The sequence below is a fragment of the Acomys russatus genome, chromosome 29, assembly GCF_903995435.1.
Source record: "Acomys russatus chromosome 29, mAcoRus1.1, whole genome shotgun sequence".
In the NCBI taxonomy this organism is placed as follows: domain Eukaryota; kingdom Metazoa; phylum Chordata; class Mammalia; order Rodentia; family Muridae; genus Acomys; species Acomys russatus.
In genome coordinates, this window is record NC_067165.1 from 22,531,275 (window position 1) to 22,554,748 (window position 23,474).

The following is a 23,474-nucleotide window of genomic DNA, read 5'->3' on the forward strand; positions in this document are numbered from 1 at the left end:
TTATAATCTGGATGGTTAGACTGCCCCCACCCCTTGCCTTTTAAAAGAAGCAGCCTTGAGTTCTGAATTATTCAGGTGAATTTTCCCTAATTCTACTTCCCATATGTAAATAGCCTCCAAGCGCTGTCATTGAGCTCGAATTGAATTTGGCCTAGGGTGTGGGGGGGCGGGGAGCCCACGATACCAATTGAGGCTCCTTAGAAAACTTAAATGACTCACCCTGTAATAAACTATTTTAAATGGGATCTGGTGAAATACAGTAATTGGTTTCTATAATAGTTCCTGCCCAAGCACTGTGGGTTATATTCCTAGAGTTTTGTGTGCGTCAGCGTTTTCAGTATAGTAAGAATTCGGTTCAGAGGGTATCAAGCTCCTCGGCTAAACCTTTTGTTTAATGTACATTATGGAAAGCCACTCTGGGTTCTTCCCTGTTGTCTCCCCAGCATCTGCCCCTCCCGTATCCCCACCTCTTGCCTTCTCCTCCCTCCCCTCTGTCTGGGAGACTCACCTGAGGGCAAGCATCACTGTTTTTGGCAAGTTTCCAATGGGCTAGATTGGCAGGAATGTCAGGGAATGGGGGAAGGGGGTGGGATGGTGGGGGAGGGGTGGGAAGGTGGGGGATGAGGGGAGGGCAAATGGAAGTGTGCTCTGACTATTCATTCCTTGCTCCTTCCTGTTCAGTTTTCACAAACCAGCTGAAGATCTGGGTAGAGTGGCTTTTGCCATGCAACCCTATGGTTAGGGGGGTATTTCCTGCTCCAGGAAGGGGGATGGTCATGAGCCCCATTCCTTGTTAGCAGCCTCTAGGGCTACCCCCTTCTTGCTGGCTTCCCCACTACCTACCAATAGTCAGGAATGCTTCTCAGAAGTGCTCTGTTTGTACCAAGTGTCACATTGGGTCCTAAGCACCGAGGTGAGAATAAATATCACATGCCATTCCCAGGAGTCTGCTGTTGCTGGGGACCCCACACTCTCCCCAGAGTGTCATTTTGTGGGGTCCCTGCAACCCCGAGGAGGGGATATCACCAGCCCTACTCTATAGATCAGTTCACAGAATCTCAGAGGGTTAAAGTGACTTTCTTGAGGTCACACAGCACAGCCAGCTGGTCCCTCCGCAAGGCAGCCCCTTCCCTATGCAGCCCCACTGCCTCTTACTGAGGGGTGATCTTTAGGAGATTTGGCAGCGGGGGTTGTAACTGGAGTTGGGTTCTGTGGTATTACAGGGGACGGAAGGTGTTGCTGTGAGTAAGCGAAGGCTATCTCAGAGCCTAGGATAGCCTTAGCACCCAGACATTTTCTCACTTAAGCCCCACAGCCTCTGGGGCTGGACGTCTCACTTAGAAAGGTCTGGTGCTGGGTACAAGGCCACAGTAGGGTAGCCTTGATCTGAGCCTCAGCCTGCGTGACTTTGATGTCCAGAAGATTGGGAAGACTTTCCTAGGGCTGGGGTGTTTCAGGGACATCCTAGAGTCCTGGGAAGTGACGGTATATATAGCGAAGGAGGAAGAGAGATAAGTGAGCACAGTCCAGTCAGAAGAGAGCAAAGACCCAGGAAATAGGCAAAGCAGCTCAAAGCCTGTAGGGTTGTCCATAGAGGGCCCTCAACTTGGCTCCTAACCTCCTTAGGGGTGGTGTCAGGCCCTGAGCATCTGGTGGGATTTGGGGAATCAGGGACGGAGGGAGTAATTTGCCTGGAAATGCCTCCAGCTGCAAGCCCCACCCCCCCACGCTGCTTGAGTGGGTGGTGCCCATCACTTTCTATGGAGTTGGGTTAGACTCCTGGATGTCCTGGCCCCTAGGTTTACCTTTCTGTGTCCTGTCTCCCAGGTTTACTGGAGCCAGCCTCCCAGCCCCTGTCATCAGCAGCAAGAACTGGCTGCGGCTGCACTTCACGTCAGACGGCAACCACCGGCAGCGTGGCTTCAGCGCCCAGTACCAAGGTAAGCATAGCCGGACCACAGAGGTGGTCAGAGAACAGAGGTGACCTTGGGGGCCTCCGCCCTGCACACTGGTACCCACATATGACTTTGGACATCATTGTCTTGGGTCTGTTACATTTGTGGACGCAGAGGTCTCCATGCCTGCATCTCTGCAGCTGCCCAGGTAGCCTTTAGCCACCAGAGCGGCACTGTAGACCTGGCTGTCACTCTCCAGGTCAGGGTCACCATCGTGAATAGTGCTAGAGTCAGACCCAGTGTGAGGAGCTTGGCAGGCGCCTCCATTGCTCCTCCCAATCCCACTGTGAAGTGGGTGCCAGCTGAGCACCCATTCCACTGCAAGGGAAGCCAGTTTCCCAGCCACCATCCCTACCACTCTTCCGAGCCAGAGCCCCGTGCTTGCTCAGCAGTTGTTAGCTCATCTCCCCTACAGTCTGGAGGCTCCCCACACCTCCAGTCTTCTTCCTTCTACTTAGTGCACAACTTTATTGCAAGCACAGGCAAGATCCCGTTAGGGAGCATCCCTGCTCTCTTCCCGCCTCCGATCTGGCCAACATCTCAGAGCAGGAGCTGCAGGCAAGCACATCTGTGCTCCAGGAGCAGCCTCAAGAAGAGGAGTGGGTTAACCCAGAAGTGAGGAGGCCACACCTTCTGCCTGAAGGAGGGCAAGGCAGCCAGTGGATGCACGGTAGGGGACCAGAGTAGCCTCAGAACCTTGCCTGCAGTATTCAAAACTGATAAATCCTCTGAGATGGAGAGTAAAAGCTGCAGTTGTGGGAACCGTATTTTCATATCTCGACTTAACGAGTGGCCTCATTTCCTTTGTCTACGCCAAAGGAAACCTTTGCAATATGTGTAAAATAAACCAGAAGACCACTAGGGCCTGAAGACACCACAGAGCCTGGCATTTTTGGAGACAGGCCTTACTACAATGGAGGCCCAGTCCCTGAGCCAGAGAGGCAACGCCGCGATAGGAGAAGGCTCAGTGACAGGCCTGAACACTAAGATCGTGGCACCAGGCAGATTCTAGGTCATCTGATTACATCCCCACTGTGTGCTCGATACATAGCTACTGTGTGCAGGCAGTCTCTAGCCACCCCACCCCTGTTCACTACATACCTACTGTGTGGCTGTTGGATACCTGTTGTGTGCTAGGCTGCTTCTCCCAAAGCACAGTGACCTGACAGCTCCTATTCCTTTTAGTATGGGCTCAGACAAGTTGTGTCACCGCCCAAGAACACACAGCCCCTACCTATGCAGTGAAACTGGAATTCACCCACAAGCCAGTATGAGTTTATCCATAAAATTACAGGCTTTGTCCTGAGCTGTCCTCCTGTGCCTGTACATTCAGTGGCTTTGAAACTTTTGTTTGTGATTCTTACCCCACCATAAAGGTGTGTGTATATGTATGCATGCATACATACACACATATACGTATTCATACATATATATATGTCCATGTCCATGTATATATGTATGAATACGTATATGTGTGTATGTATGCATTTTTCTAATCATGGCCTACAGTGCACACACATCTATAGAACAAACTGTCACCCAGGGTGTTTGGCCTGGGTGTGAGGCACCCTGAGGCTCTCTCTTCCATTTTGTAATGCTAACTGAACCCACTAACTTGATTTCTCTTGTCTGAAGCAGGATGGGCCCACAAGCTGAGAAGCTCGGCTTCAGGCTTGTCCTTCCTGAAGCTTTGCCCTCCAGTCTGTGCCCCTGACTTTCCCACTCAGGACTTTTGTGCTGTCAAGTCTCAGGACTGCCAAGGTGTCACTGATCCAACCTAAGCACGTTTGCATGTGTATAGGCAGTTCCATTTCTACAAGCACACAGGGCATGACCCAGCACTGGTGTGCTGTAGGTCCCAGGTCTCATGTGTTGCATTCCAGCCCAGGGAGACTCAGTACAGATATGGACTGCTTAGTGACTGTGTTAATCCAAGATTGTCCCCCAGAGCCTACTTTTTCTAGTGGTGATGGTGATAGTGATGGTGGTGATGGTGGCGATAATGAAATGATGAGGAGGAGGATGAGGAAGATAGAGGTGGTGGTGGGGAGGCTGGGAGATGACTCAGTAGGCAAAGTACTTGCTATACAAGTGTGAGAATTGGAGTACAGATCCCCAGGATTCACATATTGCCAAGTGGGTGTGGCAGCCTACCTATATTCCCAGTGCTCAAGAGGTACGAACAGCAGGTTCCCTGAGCAAGCAGGCTGGTTGGCCAAACTGGTAAGCCCTGGGTACAAGTGATAGACTCTACCTAAGTAAAATAAATAAATAAATAAAATAAAGTGGAGCATGATTGAGGAGGATATTTGTCATGAATGTCTGTCCTCCACACTCATGCACACATGTGTGCCCATACACACACACATACACACACCCACCATACATACGTACAAACAACAATGATTACAACGATGATAATAAGAGAGTTCAGTCATGTTCATGGCCAGGCACAGTAACAGCTAGTATGATGGTGCCCAGAGGTCTGAGTCCTAGCCGGATGCACCTCTAACTGGCCACCAGGGCAAGGGGTGAATTTGCTGCACTTTACAATGTTCTCCACATGGCATCAGTCCATGCTGGCAGAGAAGGGTGAGTGTGAGGCTCTGCCCCACTCCTGAGAGAACAGTTTTAAAAAGAGGCTCAGATAGGAACCTTCCCTACAGCGTGGCGAGAGCTGCACTTGGCCCTCACTAAGAACTCTCAGATTCAGTATAGTGGAAGAATTCTTACTGCTGGAGAAACTTAGGAATAGAGCAGAAAACAAAAGCAAAACAAAACCCCAGCACAATGGTAAAAAAAAAATCTCAGAACCACACAGGGCATGTAACCCCAGCTTTCAGTGGGGCAGAGACAGGAGGATCTCTGGGGCTTGCAGGTGTAGTGAGAGACTCTGACTCAAAGCAATAAGGCAGAGAAAACTAGAGCAGGACACCTGACAGACTCCCTCCTCTGGCCACTGCACAGGTGTGTGTGTGTGTGTGTGCGCGCGCACACACACACACACACACACACACACCAACACTTGCACATATGCACATAAACATGAACCACATTCATACTCACACCAACCTATGCACATAAACGTGATTCATATTCATACACACACACACACACACACACACACACACACACACACACACACGCAATATTTCATGACACATGAAAGCCAGATTTTGTCCTCCATGAAAGAGCATACCAGAAGCACATCTGCATTCATTCTTTCACACCTGAGTCTCTGGCTGCTCTAGAGCTCTTGAGGCAGAGGAGAGCATTCACAACCAAGGAGGGTGGCCTTTAAACCTAGTCTGTAGGCAGGAACTCCTTATGGAAAAGGCTTGCTCATCCGAGGCAAGATGCCAGCAGGGGCATAGTGCATGAGAGGCAGTTATCTTGGGGCTGCGGGGTTAAGGTGGAGTGAGATGTGAGAAGCTACTTCCTCCATTTGAACCCCACTTCCCAAAGGTCCCACAGCCTCCCAAAATAGTTCTACCAGCCAGAAACCAAGTGTCCAAACACATGCCCCTGCCCCTGCCCCTGCCCCCGCCCCCGCCGTTGGGGACATTTCACAATCAAACCATAACCACACTCAACTTCCTTCACACACGTGATCACCAGCCACCAGTTACTGTCATCTTCTGGAAACACGATTGCAGTCCACCCCATAAGGACTACAGGAAGTGACAGGGGGCCCTGTCACGTGGCAGGTGCTCAAGAAAGGGAGCCCTCCACCTCACATCCCACCCAACCTCTGTCTAGAGGAAATGTATGCCATGGGAGAGGCACGGTTAGGGCAGCTCCCTTCTCCTTGTATGCGTGCCTCTTGCCTCCAGCTCTCACCCACTGATTATTGTCTAGTGCCACATGCCAGCCTGGTTCCACCTCTCCTTCTACTGCCTGTCTTTCCATGTGAACCCTGGTGGCCCAGGGACAGACCAATGGCCCCTTCTGCCTTCTGGTCTCAGTCATCAACAGAGTGACTGTGTCCCCTTGAAGGCACATTGCATGGCAGCCCGGAAGCCTGAGGTTGTGAGCAGCTGGTGTTGGTTATATTTTTGGTTGCTGTAACAAATCACCTGACAGAAAGAAGCAAGTTAGGAAAGAACGGGCTTATTCTAGCTCACAGGTGGAGGGAGCAATCCATCATAGCAGGGCAACCGTGGCTGCACACCAGCAGTCGGGAAGCAGAGACAGAATGGCAAAGCCAGATGCTTAGCTTGCTTTCTCCTATTTGCTCAGTGCTAAACTCCAGCCCAAGGGATGGCATCACCTAAATGTAGAAGGAGCGAGGCTCTGGCCCCTTCCAGTTAGAAGAGGTCAGATAGAGAATGGATGGAAGATGTTCCAAGTGGAGACAACAGCCCAGCACAGGCAACTGAAATGAGGAACTGAGTGAGAGCAGCTGAATTCTCTCAAGTTGTATGTGAAGCCTGCCACCCTGCCCGTCAATAACTGCAAAGACACTGTTCTAGGAACTACTGTGCTGGGAGATGCCTCAGTCAATAGAATGCCTGCCACTCACGCTTGAGGACCTGAGGTGGGCTCCCCAGTACCCCCATGTGGAAGGCTGGTGCAGTAACACACATCTGTAACCCCAGCACTGGGGAGAAAAGGAGGGAGTGAAAACAAGAACTCATTGGCCACCCAAGATTCAGTGAGAGAGCCTGCCTCAAAAAATAAGGTGAAGGAAAAGCACCCAGAACCAGCATCTGGGTTCGGTATAATGTGTGCATACACGCACGCGCGCGCGCGCACACACACACACACACACACACACACACACACACACACACACACACACACACACACACACACACACACACACACGTCCCCTTCCCTTCAGAATTTCCAGTAGCCACACATTGCTTGTTCAGTGGCTAACCAAGAGGTCACAGCAACACAGCATCCAGTAGCACACTCAAAACCTCAGCTGGCCACAGTGAGGCTCTCTGCCAGATTTGAAACACCCCACCCCCCAACCCCAAGCATCGTGCGCAGCCAGCTCTGAAAGCTTTGCATAATTTTCTCAATTATCAGTGATCCTCCAACAGTTGATGTCTTAGTGATGGTTTGTGCCAGAGCTTGAGCTACTCTCTGCGTTATTTCTACGAAGCTGTTTTTCATCGTTCACTGGCGCGGTGACTCCAAGGATGCAGGGCACCCTGATGGAAGCTGTTCCCATCAGTAGATTTGGCAGCCCTCAGTCTACCTGCGTCTGTTTCTTTCTGTCCCCTTCCATGTCACATCAGGCTTCGGCATGGCTACCGTACTGACATTTTGCCAAATGCCTCCTTAGTTTTCCTCTGTAGAAAAATATGAGTAGCAGAATTCTCACTGCTCAACATTCCTGTATCTGGTTCACAGTTTGAGTTGTCACCTTTGCTGTCCAGAAACACGCCACCATCTCCCGTCCCAATATCCTCTCCCAGTTTTCCTAAGTCCTTCATGAATCAAAGCCACCCCCTCTTTTTTTTTTTTTTAAATGACACAACGTCACAATAGCTTTGACAATTATTTCTGTGTCACCAAAACCTACCTGTCATGGCCAGCCTTTTGGCATGTAATCAAGTTACAGAAACGACAGCAAAACAAACAAACAAGAAACCCGCATACCGTTTTAAGTAAGCTTATGCTTTTTTTCTTGGCCCACATTCACAGCTGTCCTGGGCCTTGTGTGGCCTGTGGGCCAGGGAACAACACATGTCTGACCTTAGAGCATTGATTGCTGGACCTTCAGGCTAAGTTATATCCAAGAAATCTCGGGCAGTCTGACCACAGCCTTGCGGTGGTCATTGTCCATTTCAGGAGATGGGGCCCTGGAAACCTAAGCATCCCCAGGCTCACATCACAGAATTTGGATGTGCTGTGTGAGCTGTGAGAGGTGGAGTCTGGTCATCTTCTGTGCCTTTGTTTTTCTAGCTTATCATTCAATATTTTTCTGTTTTTTGCTATGCTGACACCCTGCCAGCCTCTGAGGTCGACATCAGTGGTAGTTTGCAGACACTGTGGTAACTTGATCCCTCCCTTTGGAGAATGTCACAGATTTCGGGTGAACCTTAAGTTCTTTAAATATGACGTTGACATGTACCATGACCCCTGTCCCAGTTTCTCCCAGCTGAACACCTCTGGCCTCACCCTTCCATTCAGCTGTGCATGCCGGCGCAGTAGCTAGTCACCGCAGTCTGTCCAGCCCCTTCTCCATCAAGTCTGGAACCCCATAGTTGGTATTCTTTCTGTGAGTCGGTTGGCCTGGAGGCAGCGCCAGCTGCACTCAGGAATCATCACTCTTCCCTTTGTAGTGACTGCAGCATGGTCCGCACCCTGTGGCCTGAGGCCTCAGGCATCTGCCCTGCACGTCCATCTGCACTGGAGAGCTCGAGTTCTGGACACCAGCCTTGTCTAGCAAAGATGTGAAGCATTGAAGCAGATTCACAGAACTGCTAGCCTAGCAGCAAGGCTCATCCGCAGCAGCACCAGCAGCAGCAGCAGCAGCAGCAGCAGCAGCAGCGGGAAGGGAGGGCAAGCTGTAGGATGCACACACACCCTTCCCGTGTCCCACAAAGAGATCAGAATTCAGTTCTCAGCTACCCTATGCAGCTTTCAGAAGATGGGCAGGACAAGATCTAAACAAGAGAGGGTGAGGTTAGACAGGAGCAGCTGAGACCCTTGCAGGAAGGGTTGGGAAACTTTCTGAGAGTGAGCAAACAATTTGGGGAGGAGTGGTCGCAAGGGGTTTGGGGTTGACTTACTCAACAGGACAGTCAGCTGCAACTCAGGGACGCAAAGTCTGAATCTACAGGCATAGGATTTGTCTCCGTCTGTACTGCCAGGGCCTTGGGGGGAGAGGCCAGGCTTCCCTCTTTGCCCTAAGGTGGCCTTGTCTCCTGTTAGTTTATCCTGATAACCTGTGCTTCAGACTGGAGAGCTCTCCATTTCGCTCAATTCCTCCTGCTCACTGCATGCCATGAGTCTCACCAACCTTTGCAACAGCAGGGGCGGGGGGGGGGGGTGCCTTGTAACTAACCAGGATGTAAAGAATGGGAGGAGCGATGTGGCAGCCTTCTGCAGCCATTCTCATTCGGAGGAGATGGGTATTCCTACCACGACTTCCATCCACCAGTTAGAGCTGGCACGCTTCCCTTGGGAGCCCCACTCTTCACTTACAGTAGAATGCACATATCCACGTGTGACTTGTCTTCTCTGCGTGAATATCTGCAGACACAGGTTCGCATGTATGCTTGTGAGGGTCCTGGTTGCAAACGTGAATGACCATATGTGTGTGGATGCCACTTATACGCGTGTGTGCAGCAAGGGGTGTGCATTTGAGTGTCCTGAGAAGCACCCGGCCAGCAGCAGGCTGTACCTTTTCTTCACTTCATTGGTAATTATAGAACCTTATTTCTTTTTCCTTCTTGTCATATGTTTCTGTATGAAGTGTTTGTATGCCTCCTTGGATGTATGTGCCTCTGTATGCACACACACTTGTGGGTGTGTGCTTGTGGAGGCTCTTCACCGAGACAAGGTCTCACAACCAAACCTAAAATTCACTAATGTGTATGGTCTGGCTAGCCAGCTTGCTCTGAGGAGCCCGTGTCTCTGTTTTCTAGAGCTAGAATTAAGGCAAGGCAACATATCCTCCCGGAATTTATGTGGGTTCTCTTGCTCATGCAGTAAGCTGTCTAACCACTGAGCCATCTCCCCACCCCCTAAGTAAAGCTCTCCTTCTATCACCTAGTGCCTCGGTGTACCCCCCAGTGGCACAGTGCTTGCAGACACACCCACTACTGAGTGAAGGTATAGGCGATATGAATAAATGTACCCTAGAAATTCTCAAGGTTCTTACTGACTTACCCAACTATTCATGTGACCCCCCTTTTTTCCTTTTTTTTTTTTTTTTTTACTATTCCCTTATTATATCCAGATTGCAGTTTCCCCTCTCCCCTCCCCCTAGTCTCTTCCCCAACCTCTCCTCTCCCCCAGATCCACCCCTCCTCTGCCTCCCCTCAGAGAAGAGCAGGCCTCCCGGGGACATGAACCAAACAGGGCATAACAATAAGACCAGGCACATACCATCCCATCAAGGCTGGACAAGGCAACCCAGTAGGAGGAGAAGGGTCCCCCCAAAGAGGCAAAAGAGTCAGAGACAGCCCCTGCTCCCACTGGTAGGATTCCCACAAGAACACCAAGCTGCTCTGCCATATCATATATGCATACGACCCACCCACCCCCCCTTTTCTGACTGGGCCTGTAGTTGTACTCTCAGAGACTCTATGGCACCTTCCCCTTGGCACCCTGGTCCACTTGGATCCGCTGAGTTAGTTTTTCAGTGAGCTTATTTGGTGGTTGATTTCCCCTGGTGTGCCGTGTTCCACCCACCTGGGGAGGCTCTTGTACTGTATGCCAACCTAAGGTGTGACTGTGTCCCTGGGATCCTCTCAGCTGAGGCTCTTTGATGCTAATGTCCCTGGTGATATATAGATCTTGCCTAGATCCACATTCCTGACTGTCTTAGACAAATACCCAAGAGGAACAACTTAAAAAGAAGAAAGATTTATTTTGGTTCAAAGGCAGCTGACTCCATCATTTTGAGACTGAGGCATGGTGGTGGGAGTGTGTGGTGGAGAAACAGCCAGTAAGAAGAAAAAACCAGGAATGGGCCAAGACTAAGCTGTACCCTTCAAAGGCATGACACCCCCCCTTGGCCCCCCCCCCCGCAACGACCCCCTTCCTCTAGTTAAGCCCCGCCTCTCACAGTTCTGATCTCCCAATAGTCTGTTCAGATCTGAAATCCATCAGTGGCTAACATCATTGCCTAGGTCAGAGCCCTCAAGTCTAGCCATGTGCTGCTCCTCATCTCTTAGGCATCTCTCAGTCCAACTACTTGAAAATTAATATTAAGCATCATAAGTCCACCCCCATTAACCTGACACCCAAAGGCAGCTCTTTAAACCACCCTTAATCTTTAAATAAAAACAATGACAGTTCCTAATTCCATGCAATGCCATACGACTGCCCTGCATTCAACCAAGAAAGAGCCGTGAGCCCTTAAGACCTGGACAGACTGTCGAGAAGTTCAATGTAACATGGATGTCCCGCACCCAGTTCTCACTAGACGTCCTATCTACATGATTATCTCTGACCTCCAATCAGAGCTTCCCACCAGTCTCAGCTCACAGCATCATAGGCTTCCCAGCCTGTCCCTCCAGATCCTTCTAAATTCCTCCCCAAACCCCGTTCTGTGGGCTTCGGACCCCATGCAGTAATTTCACTTCTCCAGAGCCATTCCTCCATTAGATGTTTGTTGCTGTGGTTAAAAAAAAAAAACAAAACAAGTTCCAGGGATAAAAGATTTAGTTTTGCTCTGCATTCCAAGGTTTTAGCCAATGCTCAACTGGCTCCATTTGCTGAGCCTAAAGTGAGGCTACCACTGTGGAGGTGTGGTGGAGCAAAGCCACCCACCCGTTTTACAGTGCTCAGGAAGCAGAGAGAGACACACAGGAAGGGGTTTGGGCAAGATACAGATGCCAAGGAGGTGCTCCATGGCCTACCTCCTCCAGGCCGACCCCACACTTACCAATGCCTTCAGCTAGCACCCTGGGCTTTGTAAGCCTTCCCTTCCCACAGACACTTCATGTTCAGACCATAACACTGACCCATACATCAGCTTCCACATGATGTGGGCCAGCTGTAGACGATAGCTCCCCAGAGCCTGGGCCAGCCGCGCCTGCATGGGCATCTTATAAGATTGTGTGGCTGGAATGAGGAACCTCTGCTCAAAGAGCTGTGATGCCTGTACTTCCCAGGCTAACTTCATGAGGGCACACATTCTGCCCATAGATTCTGATGCATGTCCCGTGACCTTCTGATGCTCAAAGGTATCACAGAGGGTGCAAACCTGGAGAGTAAAAAGCAGCAAAGGTAATACATATGTTAACTTTTTAGGTTCCTTCTCACTTAGCACCGGTCACTTTGGTAAGTTTGTCCCCTAGTAACAGTGGGAGGATATGAAAGGAAAAGGGAAGGAAGGGCGCTCTAGCTCCGCCTAGGGGATGACGTCATTCGCTGGGGACAGCTGCACACAGCTGCCAAGCCCCAAGCCTGAGGGTTGGGCAGTTCTTCTGGGGAGAGGAGAGGAGAGGAGAGGAGAGGAGAGGAGATCCATCCTGTCTTAGTTAGGGTTCCTATTGCCGTGATAAAACACCGTGACCAAAAGCGACCTGGGGAGGAGACGGTTTACTTCAGTTAACAGTTCCACATCACCATCCATCACTGAAGGAAATTGGGGCGGGAGCTCAAGGCGGGACCGTGGAGGCGGGAGAAGCTGAAGCCATGCAGGAGTGCTGCTTCCTGGCTTGCTCATCGTGCCTTCTTACACATCTCAGGAGAAGCTTCTCCCCCTCACCACACCCCACCCCAGGGGGCAGCAGCAATCCACAGTGGGCTGGGCCCTCTCTCTCTCTCCAATCATTGATCAAGAAAATGTCTTCCCATAGGCCAATCTGGTAGGGATATTTTCTCCGTTGAGGTTCCCTCTTCCCAAGTAACCCTAACTTGTCAAGTTGACATGAAACTAGCCAGTACAGACCCCAAAGTCAGGAGTCTTTCTGGAGTCTCTAGAAGGTGGGGGGGTGGGGGGTGGGAGACACAAGGGAATGGGGATGCAGGGAGATGGGAGGCTTTTCTGCAGTGCAGTTTTGAGAAAGAGTGGCTTCCCTTAGCAGCCCCTCTCTTCCTGGCTACATCACTCACACGCGCGCGCGTACACACACACACACACACACACACACACACAAACACACACACACACTACCACCACCACTCCATTAATAGCACCCCCTCTCTTCCTGGTCACAACACACACACACACACACACACACACACACACACACACACACACTACCCCCACTCCCACCCTCACCTCATCAATAGCAATCCCTCTCTTCCTGGCCACATCTCGCTCTCTCTCGCTCTCGCTCTCTCTCTCTCTCTCTTACTTACACACACACACACACAAACACACACTACCACCATCACCCCCCATTAAGAGCACCCCCTCTCTTCCTGGCCACAACACATACACACACACACACACACACATACACACACACACACACACACACACACACACACACACACGCTCCCCTTGTTGCCCTGTGGCCTTAAGGGCAGGAACTTCAGCTTTCCTCATAATACTCAGACAGCTCCGTTTCTCCCAGGGATGGTTGAATCCCAGCCATACCGTATTAGCTGGGCTTGAATAATGCATGTTTCCCTGCTAATGCCCTCTGTTTGATAATGCGCCCATGTTAGTGTTCATTGGAAATTTTCCTGCTGGATACACACAGAGAGCAATGAACATTTATAAAGAGGGTTCCAGAGTGCAGAGGGAGAATGGGGCTCCGTTGGTAGTGACTGAATTCCATCATGCATTCCACGTAGACAGCCACTTGTCAGGGGAATAAATTCATTGGTTGGCTTTTTTTTTTTTTTTTTTTTAGCCATAAGTGGGAGCACTGGGAGACTCTTGTGCACACCTGACACTGTGGACTTTGGTTTGGGAACTGGTGTGTTTCCTCCTGTCCTAAGTGAGCATCTGAGCCTTCAGCATCTGAACTGGGACTGGGGACAGTGGACAGTACCAGTGCCCTTGGAATCAATCAAGGGGTCAGTCACAGAATGTTTGGGTCTCATCTCTGTGCTCTAACTCCAGTCACCTGACCTTCTTTGATCCCCGGTTTTATTTTCCTGTCGAGCAAACATAATAGCTACCAGGCAAGGAGGTTGGAAGTTTAGAGACCCAGCGACTGATCCCTGGGACCCTAGGTACTCTATTAGGCACTGAAAATACAGCAACCAGCAAGAGGGCTCTCCTTGGTCAAGCTTACACTGTGTATGAAATGATAAGCGAGCCAGGTGTGGTGACACACACCTTTGGTCCCAGCACTGGGAAGGCAGAAGGCAGGTCTCTGCGAATTTGAGGCCAGGCTGCTCTACGCGTAATGAGTTCTAGGCCAGCTAGGGTTACAGAGTAAGAGCATGCCTTCACATTTTAATTAATTAAATTAATTGAGGAAATTTTAAAAGTCTACAAATGATATTGTATGCTAGAACACTCAAAAGATGGACTCAGGAGGGGCAGGAGAACTGGGGCTGGAGGTGCCCTTTAATGGGGTCCTGGGTGAAGGCTCACTAAGGAAAAAAGTTTTGCCCAACTGTCTCCAGGGAAAAGGGGAGCAAGTTACAGACACATGAGGGGAAGTATTCTAGAGAAACTATCAGCTAAAGTACTCAGTATTCCCGGCATACTGCAGAAACCTTGGAGAGGTCTGTGTGGCTGGAGAAATGCTGTGGAGGTCAAAAAGAAAGACGATGAGGCCACAGGGAGAGCAGGTTGACCCTTGTGCTCCAGGAAGGCATGTTGCCCCCAATGTGCTCTAAGCAGAGATGGAGGCAGCATGGTCTGCCTTACACTTAACCAGGAGTCCTCTGACCCTTGACCTACTCGGAGACAAAGGAGGAAGGCAGGAGGTCATGGCAACCAGGGGAGAAGTACTGGCGGCAACTTGTGACAGATATGGAGGTGACAGATATGGAGCTTGTCAGAAGTGGCTCCTGGGGTATACACTGGGGAGGATTTACTGAGAGATCCTGTGTGGTTGGAGAGTGAGGAGCCATGGAGGCCTGTGAAGAACCTGGTAAAGCAGCAGGGAAGGGGGGGAGGGAGAGGGGGAAGGGGAGGGGGTTGGCATACAGCAAGTGCCTGGGCACAGCTGTTGGCTGAGTCAGCAGCCAGAGGCCAATTGATGTGGCAATAGGGACCTAAGATTTTAGAACCAGAGGTGCAATGAGTTCTGGTAGCCCTGGGTGAATGCCCTGGGGACAGGGGAAGCCAGACCAGAAGAGATAGATGGGCAAAGAATGAGCTGTTGTGTCTGGGAACCCTGCATTCTACGTGCTCCTCAGCATAGGCCCGAAAGAGCTGTCAAATGGGCAGAGTCAAGACTTTTTATGTAATCCATCAGGCAGCCACCCAAGTTCCATCCCCGTAAGTCAGCTGGCATGGGCTGGGTCTAGCTGGACCCTGTTGTCTCAACTCCACAGCTACATCTCCCTGTGATGGTGAGGATGCAGCAAGCGGGCCTAATCCAGCAGGTGCTTTTCAAGGCTTTGGACCCAAGGTCTCCAAATTTCCAGTGGCCAAACCCAAGGTCAAGGGGGTGGTAGAAAAATATACCTCGCCTCTGCAATGGCGACAAAAATCACACCACGGGGCAAAGATGTAGAGCCCAGTGGTAGGCCACTTGCCTGAGATGCCTGAGTTCTGGATTTAATTCCCAGTACCACAAAGATTCATCTCACAAATAGTCCGATATGGGAAATAGTAACAACTCGAACTTGACCCAGTTCATGATTCCCTGTCAGGGCTGGCTCAGAAATTGTGTAGGAAAAAAATCCATGGAGTAGCAGACATGCAGAGGGTGGACTGTGCATTTGTCAGCTTTTCGTTGCTATAACAAATACCTAAGGCTAATCAAGTTAAAAAGAAGAAAGGGTTATTTGGGCTCATGATTCCAAGAGCTATCAGTCTATGGGTTGGGCCTGTGGCACCACAATCCATGGTGGAGGGAGCACCTGGTGGAGGAGCCCCCAACTTCATGGGCAGAAGGGAAACAAAGGGAGAAACGGGACTAGTCTGGGGTCCAAAGAACCTTTTAAAGGACCCATGTTTGATGACCTACCTTCCTTTGCGTAAGTCCCACCTAGAGAAGCTTCTACCACCTACCAGGCTGGCAATTGAACCCTTAGTACCTAGTTTGGGGGAGAACATTCCAGATCTAAACTTAGCAGGCTGCAGATGCTCACAAAAGATCCCCCAACACACCCCCAGGAGAAGACTGAAGATAGTTTATATCCCAGAGCCTCAGCAGTAGGGAACTTTCATTCCCAGGAAAAGCCTGGGCAAGTCCAGAGCCCATCAGACACCACAGAGTGGTGGAGCCCCTTCCGTGCCTCCCCCAAAGGTCTGTTCCTTCATGGCAGAGACCCTGCCACCCCTTGCTATGTTACTACACAGGAAGCAGTTCCCCCAGTCACCCCCCCCCCATGGAATGTCCCAAGCCAAGAGACAAAATAGATCTAACTTGCAGGTGTGTCTAACCCATGGCTCCTGGACCACATGCAGCCCAGCATAGCTGTGAATACACCCCCAAAACGTACTTAAAATAAGATATTTGGGCGGGGTGGGGGGGAGGGCAATGTATCTGTTGTTGCTGCTGGATCCCATGGTTCTCAAGCTTGAACTGGGTAGATGACGTTGTATGTCACAACTGTCAAAAGAACAGGCATCCCTCATTCTACAGGAAGCTTGTCCAGGTCACAGATTATCCCTCCAACCATCTTTCCTTCTCTGTCCTCCCTAGTCAAGAAGCAGATTGAACTGAAGTCCCGAGGCGTGAAGCTGATGCCCAGTAAAGACAACAACCAGAAGACGTCTGTATGTAAGTGTTGGCTGGCCCGCCCTGCCCGCCGCGCCCGCCCCGCCCGCCCCGCGTGCCAGAGCACAGGGCTCACGCTTGGGTCTGAACCTCTGGTGGTATAGTGACCGGCTGTAACCACAGGGAAGGCAGCCTCTGATAGATGACTTCCCTGGTCCCTCCCTCCCTCCCTCCTGTGCATGGACTCGGTGAGCCTGCAGCCAATGAGCGGGCTGCCTTCTGCCTTCTCCTTCCATCTTCCCCTTCCTCTTCCCTCCTCACCTCCCATTCGATCTGCAGTCCAGGGAGTCATTACTGCACATTTCTCTCTTTATTTTTTCCTTTTGAATCACTTCCACCCTGCTGAGACAGTCCTCTCTCTGGTGCCTTTTCCGGCTGGGCTATGGAGAGGGGTGGCTCCCACGGTCCGTCAGACGGTGAAGAGGAGAAAGGGATGTGTCTTATAAACCCCTCCAAGGGTGCTGGACCTGGCTGGGCAGAGCAGAGTTGGGGAATTGGGTCTTGGCTCTAGGGGTGGGGTAGGGGTGGGGTAGGGGTGGGAATCCTGGCAGCACCCTTCTTGGGCAAATTGCGTCTTTGGGAACGTGTTTCTGCTATCAGTGTGTGGAAGATGAAAAGAGGCCTGGTAATGAAGAATGGTCTAGAACGTCATGTCTAGAGAGACACGTGTGCTCTCTGGCCTCTGCTGAAGGGACTTAGGGTGTAAGCCTTGGGGTGGCAAGCAGACACTCCATCTCCTTTCTGCAACCAACTACAGGGAAGCTACTCTGGTCCCTAGGAAACTGATTCTGAGTTTCCAGCCTGTCACTCCCTTAGCTGCCCTCCCCCTCCCTCCTCACGCTCCTCCCTCCCTCCTGTCCCTCCTCTGACCTGCCCTCTGCTTCTCTCTTCTCCTTGCTTCTCCTCCTGCTCCCTCCTGTCTCACCTCCCTACATTCATTATTTTTCTCTTCAATTGCCAGAAGTATACTTGGTAAGAGAGATGGAGGAAATCTACCAGGTTTCCCAAGGTCTGATCTGGTGTCTGTGGCCAGAAGATGGCTGGGGACAGAGGCAGTAGGGGCCTGACAAGAATGGACCAGTATGTGGGGACTGCTCTAGTCTCAAGTTCTGTCCAGTCAGAAGGTACTGGTGGCTGTTAAACAGAGCGGATTCTATGGTGGTCGCTGCTCCAGGAGGTCTGATGACGGAAGGAAGTGAGGGGACTCTGCTTTTGTGCTTGGTTAAGGACATCAGGGGCAGAGATGGGGCTCTAGGAGAGCTCTGGTCCAGCCCTAGACCCTGCACAGTATGGTCCACTTAGGCCTTGGGCCAAAATGTTCTTTCTGTAGCCATGGAGACCAAATGAACCAAGGCAACTGTGGCTTTGCTTTATACTTTGCCATAGTAAGCTTAAAGAAGTGTCCAGTGTTTGGGGGTTAGGAGGCTGGGGGGAAGAGCCTCCCATGGTTATTCCATGTTACCCTAGAAACTAATGGTTTAGTTTTAACATATATAAAATGTATAAAATGATGGTACAGATCCCTAGCTTGCCTTCTTTTAGGGATGCTATAGACTTGAGGTAGGCCTTAGGCCTTCCATTACTGTGGGAGGCCCACCAAGTCGCTGAAAAATACATGTGGTGTGGGGGTGCATTTATCTGAGAGAGTCCATGGGTTGGTTTGGTTTTTTTGTTTTTGTTTTTGTTTTTGCTTTGTTTTTGTTGTTGTTTTTTTATCACCTACACTTTCCCCCAGGTGTCCACAGTAGCCCCAGAAAAAGAAAGAAACTAGTCTAAGAAAGTAATACAAACAATCTTTATACAGATATAATCTTTACACATGTAAATGATATTTCTTCTAACGAGATTGTAAGACTTCCTTTAAAAATGTGTGAGTTTGACTCAAGTTCCTCTGAGGCAGCTGCCAGTATCTGCACAGGCTCACCATTTATATTCTGCTCAGGCCCCTGTGGACAGCAGTCTTGAACTCAGGGAAGGAGTGGACCCTAATGATTAGTCCCGACAGTCTGTGGGAACCAGCCCCCTGGCCATGGCTCCCAGCTGTGCACCTCTCAGTATCTCCCTTCCTTTGGGATAGAAGTCATTGCCACAGATTTTCCTCGTTGTGGGGCCATCCCGGGTTGGATCAGGGTTGCCCTGCATTCTTGACCCCCCCAATGGCCAATAGCAAATCGAATCCCCATTTCTGGTTTAGACTGGCGGTGGGGATAGGAAGTTCCCACTGAAGGTAGTGGGAATGTTTTCCGCTTCTGAAATTCCTGTAGTGATCTGACATAAGTTTGCTTATTTCCTGGAGAGCAGCCTGGTAGGTCTTCAAAAGACTACCACCACTCACTGCTCAGGAAAAGGGTGCTGGCTGGGTGTCCGTGGGCTTGTAACCTTCTGAATAGTACCTTAGGGGCTGGCTGACATCAGGGAGGCAGGGCGCTGGGCTTTGTCATCTGTAGCTCTGGTCCAGCCTTACCTACATCCTAGATGGCTGTCAGTACTGAATTAGGGGGCAAAGGAAGTGGTGGGAACGGTTGAGAATTCTCAAGGGTGCTGCTAAGGGGTGGCTGTTTCCATTGGTAGGGACCTTGGGATGGATGTGGTCCATGGAAGAGCTGAATGGGCAGGACTTGAGGAAGATGGCCTCTTAGCTTAGCATCTGCTGCGAGGATGGTCCAAGAGACAAAAGATGAAGTCATTAGGGACAGGGGACCATCATCCCGTCCTAGTTACTGCCTTTACTCCCCAAACTCCCATTGACCTAGAGCCCCAGTTGCCTCCTTCTTTCCCATCCTTGCAAAACACCGTGGTCCCTTCCCCCCCACCCCCACCCCCCAAACTCACTCTTGCTTCAGAGACGTCAGTCTTGCTGCCCCAGCCTGCAGGTTTCGCGGTTGGTGGGAGTCATAGTTCTGTTAAGGTGAGGATGTAAAAACTCTGGAAGTCCATGGATCTGATAAGGAAGGGAACAGGGTACAGACTAATGTCCAGAGAGATGGCATGCCTCACCCAAGAGGTCTTGCTGGCATCACCACACAGACAAGAGTTCTGCCTGTGTCTGGCCTGAGGCTGAAGCCTAAGTGGCCGGATGCCTTTGTCAGCCATCCCCTGAACTACGTGGAGATAGGAGCAGGGCCTGCTCTAGGCCGCTACTTGTGGTAATGAGCTCAAACCTCAGCAGGACCTTCCCTTCCATCAGCTACCAGTGTCCTCACGGCCCCAAGCTCAGGAGGCCCTTGCTCTCGCTCTTCCTGCCTTATTGATCTCCGTTCTCTGATGTCCTCTTTTCTTCATCCATTCTCCAAGACACGTGTCTCACGGACTCCTGTTGTCCTTGACCCAAGTGAGCATAGACCTTCCTTCAATAAGGAGGAGCCTTATTGGGGTGTGTGTGTGTGTGTGTGTGTGTGTGTGTTGCGGGGGGGGTCTTGGATTTGTTTTGTTTGTTTGTTTGTTTGTTTGTTTGTCACAATGTAGCACTGGCTGACCTTGAACTTGTGTAGCACAGGCCAGTCTTGAACTCACGGAGTTACAGCTTCCTCGACTGCTCAAGTGCTGGGATTAAAGGTGTGTGCCGTGTGTGCCGCACACCCAGCTATACAGGCCTCTCCAACAGCCCCCTACTCCTGTGTACTCAGGATAAGGCTCACACCCCTGAAAGGTCGCATATCCGAAGCCTCACATTTCACCTTGTCATGTTCCTCCTCCCTGTACTCTAGCTGCACCTGACACCCCAGTTCTGTTTCTCTCTCTCTCTCTCTCCACCTCACTCTTCTGTGCCTGCCTTCTGCCTTTGTCACTGTCCCCGTGTGTCTAAATCTTGTCCCTTTATAAGATGCATGTTAAGTGCCTATTCCTCTGGGAAATTTTCCACACTTCTCCTAGTAATTCACGCCTGGTCCCCAATCTGAGCATCCCTTCATCACCTCCCACTTCTGGCCCTGAAATTTCTTCAATGCTTGACGGCTTCTCTCACTGGGAAACTCCTTGAAGACAATGGTCATTCCTGACCGCCCTTGGCATTGGCATCTCCCTTTTGTAGGAAAAAAAAAAAAAAAAGCCTTGTACAAGGGTGGGGGAGGGGGACTCGACGAATGTATTGCCCACTGTGGTGACTGAGTGAGCAGTGTGTAAGTGGGTGATAGAGTATCTCTCTCACATTATGGGTGCTGAATGGAAGAGTATGGCACACGAGCAAGCTCTGAGGCTGTTGCTGCAGACACCCTGTAACTCCTGAGTTGTCACTGGAGTCGTGGGATCGGTGGGTCCTTGAATGAAAACTTCTCTGGCCAAGATGTCCGCCTGGCCTAGGTTGTCAGTCGTCCTCCGCTCCAGGAATTCAGAGGCGTGAAGTCAGGCCAGCCTGCACAATGTGAACCAAAAAGAACAACAAACAGACAGGGGCCCAGGGGCTGCCTGTTGCCTGCACTGTGTGTACCCGCCGCCCAGACTGAGCACTGGTTGAGCTCAGGCAGCCATGCATATAGTTTTTGTAAAAAGGCGTAAAAATGTCATACAAGAAAGACCCCAGATAACATCTGGTTGGTACTCTCGGCTGGTGTAACACTGGGAGGGGTGGGAGAGAATATTCTGGTCCTTGCTTGCCGACTGTGCGTTGACGGGAGTCTGATGGGAAGAGGGCTCTCAGAAGAAATGCCCATATCTGAGGTGAAGTCTGTGCTTTGAACTTGAAGCTGCAACTCTCTCTCTCTCTCTCTCTCTCTATCTCTCTCTCTCTCTCTCTCTCTCTCTCTCTCTCTCTCTCTCTCTCATTCTTTATCGTCTCTAATCATGCATTCACCTTTTTATTTACCTTCCTTTGAGTCATCTCTCCATCTGGGGCTGAGGTTGGGGGAGGGGGGCGGGCTCATCCCACCTAGAGTTTCTATCCCTGGATCTGAAGTGCAGGATGGGGAGGTCACCAGAGCCTTTGGACAGTCCGCTTCCGGCCACTGGTGTGGGATGAGGGAACAGGATGGGTGTTGGGCAGGAGGGCTTGTCTCAGGGCCCACACGATCCCTGAGACTCTCACTTGAATTTTTTTTTTAATTGCAAAGGAATTTATCCAAAGCAGCCTCCTACCTTGCACAGTCAGGAAAACCCTGTCCAGTAGGTCCCTAACATTCCTCCACAGCTCCAGGGGAGGAGAACCCTATCCTGTCTCCTCCTCCTACCCTGAGACACTACCCAGCCCGTGCCTCCCTGACACTGTCTATCTATGTGTGTGCTGTTTTGTTTTGTTTTGTTTGCCTTGTAGTAACTCAGGTTGGTGTGTCCCAAGGACATAATATGTGTCCAGACCCTGGTATACCTGAAAGGGGCAAAAGACTAGGCTCAGACTTCAGGTAAGACGCAACTGGGGGACTTTCTGACTGCGGGTGGGGTGGGGGTAGGGTGGCCTGGATTGAGGGGAGGACAAGGCCTGGCCTTCTTGGAGGTGGAGTGGAGAGGGTGAGGTGGGTGCAAGAGGCGACACTTGCTGGGAAAAAGCTGTGGTCTCTCCCAGTCTGATCCTTGGAAGGCTCTGAGGGGGTATAACTAAAGCATGCCCATGTTAAATGCTTCGAAATGCATGTAAGCCAAAGTTCAAAGGGCTGTCACTCTTTGACATGTTACATGAATAGTGACAGGCCTACAGTCATCTGGTAGACCTCAGAGCCCCTCCAATGGTAAATTTTTGCAGAGGTTTGTATGACCAAGGCATCATCTCATATTCCTCCATTTTCACCCTGGTTTATGAGTACCATCTGCCCACCCTTAGCCCTAATTGATACTTATCTCACAGCAATGCTCTTCACTCACAAAGTCTCCTTTTAACTGAATCTCAAAGCCCTCCAATGTTCCCAAACAACTAAGATGAAGGGCAGCTGCATCCTCCAACACATTTTAAGTGGTGAACAGAAGCTCCCAGATGAAAAGCCAGAAGGAGAAAGAATGTTCCCCGGGAGGCTTGTGTAGGAAGCCAGGGCGTACTCCTGCAGGGCAGGGCTTTGGCGGGCCCCGAGGAATGAATTCACAACACACTTTGTCTCTCAGGTTGGGATCCAGTGTCCAGTTCACCTGCAACGAGGGCTACGACCTGCAAGGGTCCAAGCGGATCACCTGCATGAAAGTGAGCGACATGTTTGCAGCCTGGAGTGACCACAGGCCAGTCTGCCGAGGTAAGGGCACAGCCAGGCTGGGCCTGGAGACCTGGGCCATATACCCCAGCCTGGCTCATCTTAATCTCTACTGCACCCTAAACCTCAGGTCTTGCAACTTTGACTAATTACCATGTTTATCTGTCATCTTCTTTGAACCAAAGCCTTCGCTAGGAGCAGGCATAGAGAGGTAGGGAGAGAGACATAGGCCCCTGCCCTGCATGCACTTCATAGCCTGATGGGAGAAGAACATAGGAAATAGGCTGCTGGCACATTGCACAAAGAGATCAGAGCTACACAGAAATAGGGAAGCAAGCCACCCCTTCTACTCTTGTCTTAGAACCATCTATTATAGCAGAGCCTTCTGCCCCCAATGCCCTGGTTGCTCTGCCCACACTTGGCAGTAAACAGACCTGTGGCTTCTGAAGCGATGCTTTTAGCTATATAGAAATGACATGGAACATGGCATCAAAAGGCTGCCCTGTGGGCTTCTCTGACAGCACCCCCTGGCCATCCTGTCCTCAAGGGCCCTACTGCCCACTTTCTCACCTATCACACAGACCACACAAAGACTGCCTGCCAACAGCCATAAATGATTAAAATGCTGGAAGCGGGCAGAAGGCCAACAGTGGGCCGGGATGGGCCTCAGCTGTTAGACAGCCCTGGGGAGCAGAGGACCCCTCATGGAGAGAAGGTATATTGCCCACTAAAATGGTTCTATTCCGGGTCCTTCTGACCAAAGGGTGATGCTTTACTTCATAAACACCTTTGCATTAAGGTGAAATTTGTGGAGAGCAAGAGTGTGGCCTCGGAAGAAAATTAAACCATTATTATACAGAGGAACGTGCAGTCAGAGCTAAGACCCAGTCCGTCTTGTAAATGCATTGATGAGGAAT

The 23,474-nt window shown here is 50.8% G+C and overlaps 1 protein-coding gene across 1 annotated transcript in view; it reads left to right on the forward strand.

The window, feature by feature from the left end:
• The window catches only part of Csmd2 (CUB and Sushi multiple domains 2), a 561,027-nt gene that overhangs the window by 281,275 nt on the left and 256,278 nt on the right, over positions 1-23,474 (forward strand). The window contains exons 6-9 of the mRNA XM_051172054.1: positions 1,828-1,940; positions 16,376-16,453; positions 21,696-21,783; positions 22,475-22,599. Of these exons, the coding sequence (XP_051028011.1) occupies positions 1,828-1,940; positions 16,376-16,453; positions 21,696-21,783; positions 22,475-22,599 (404 nt within the window). The remainder of the gene's footprint in view (positions 1-1,827; positions 1,941-16,375; positions 16,454-21,695; positions 21,784-22,474; positions 22,600-23,474) is intronic.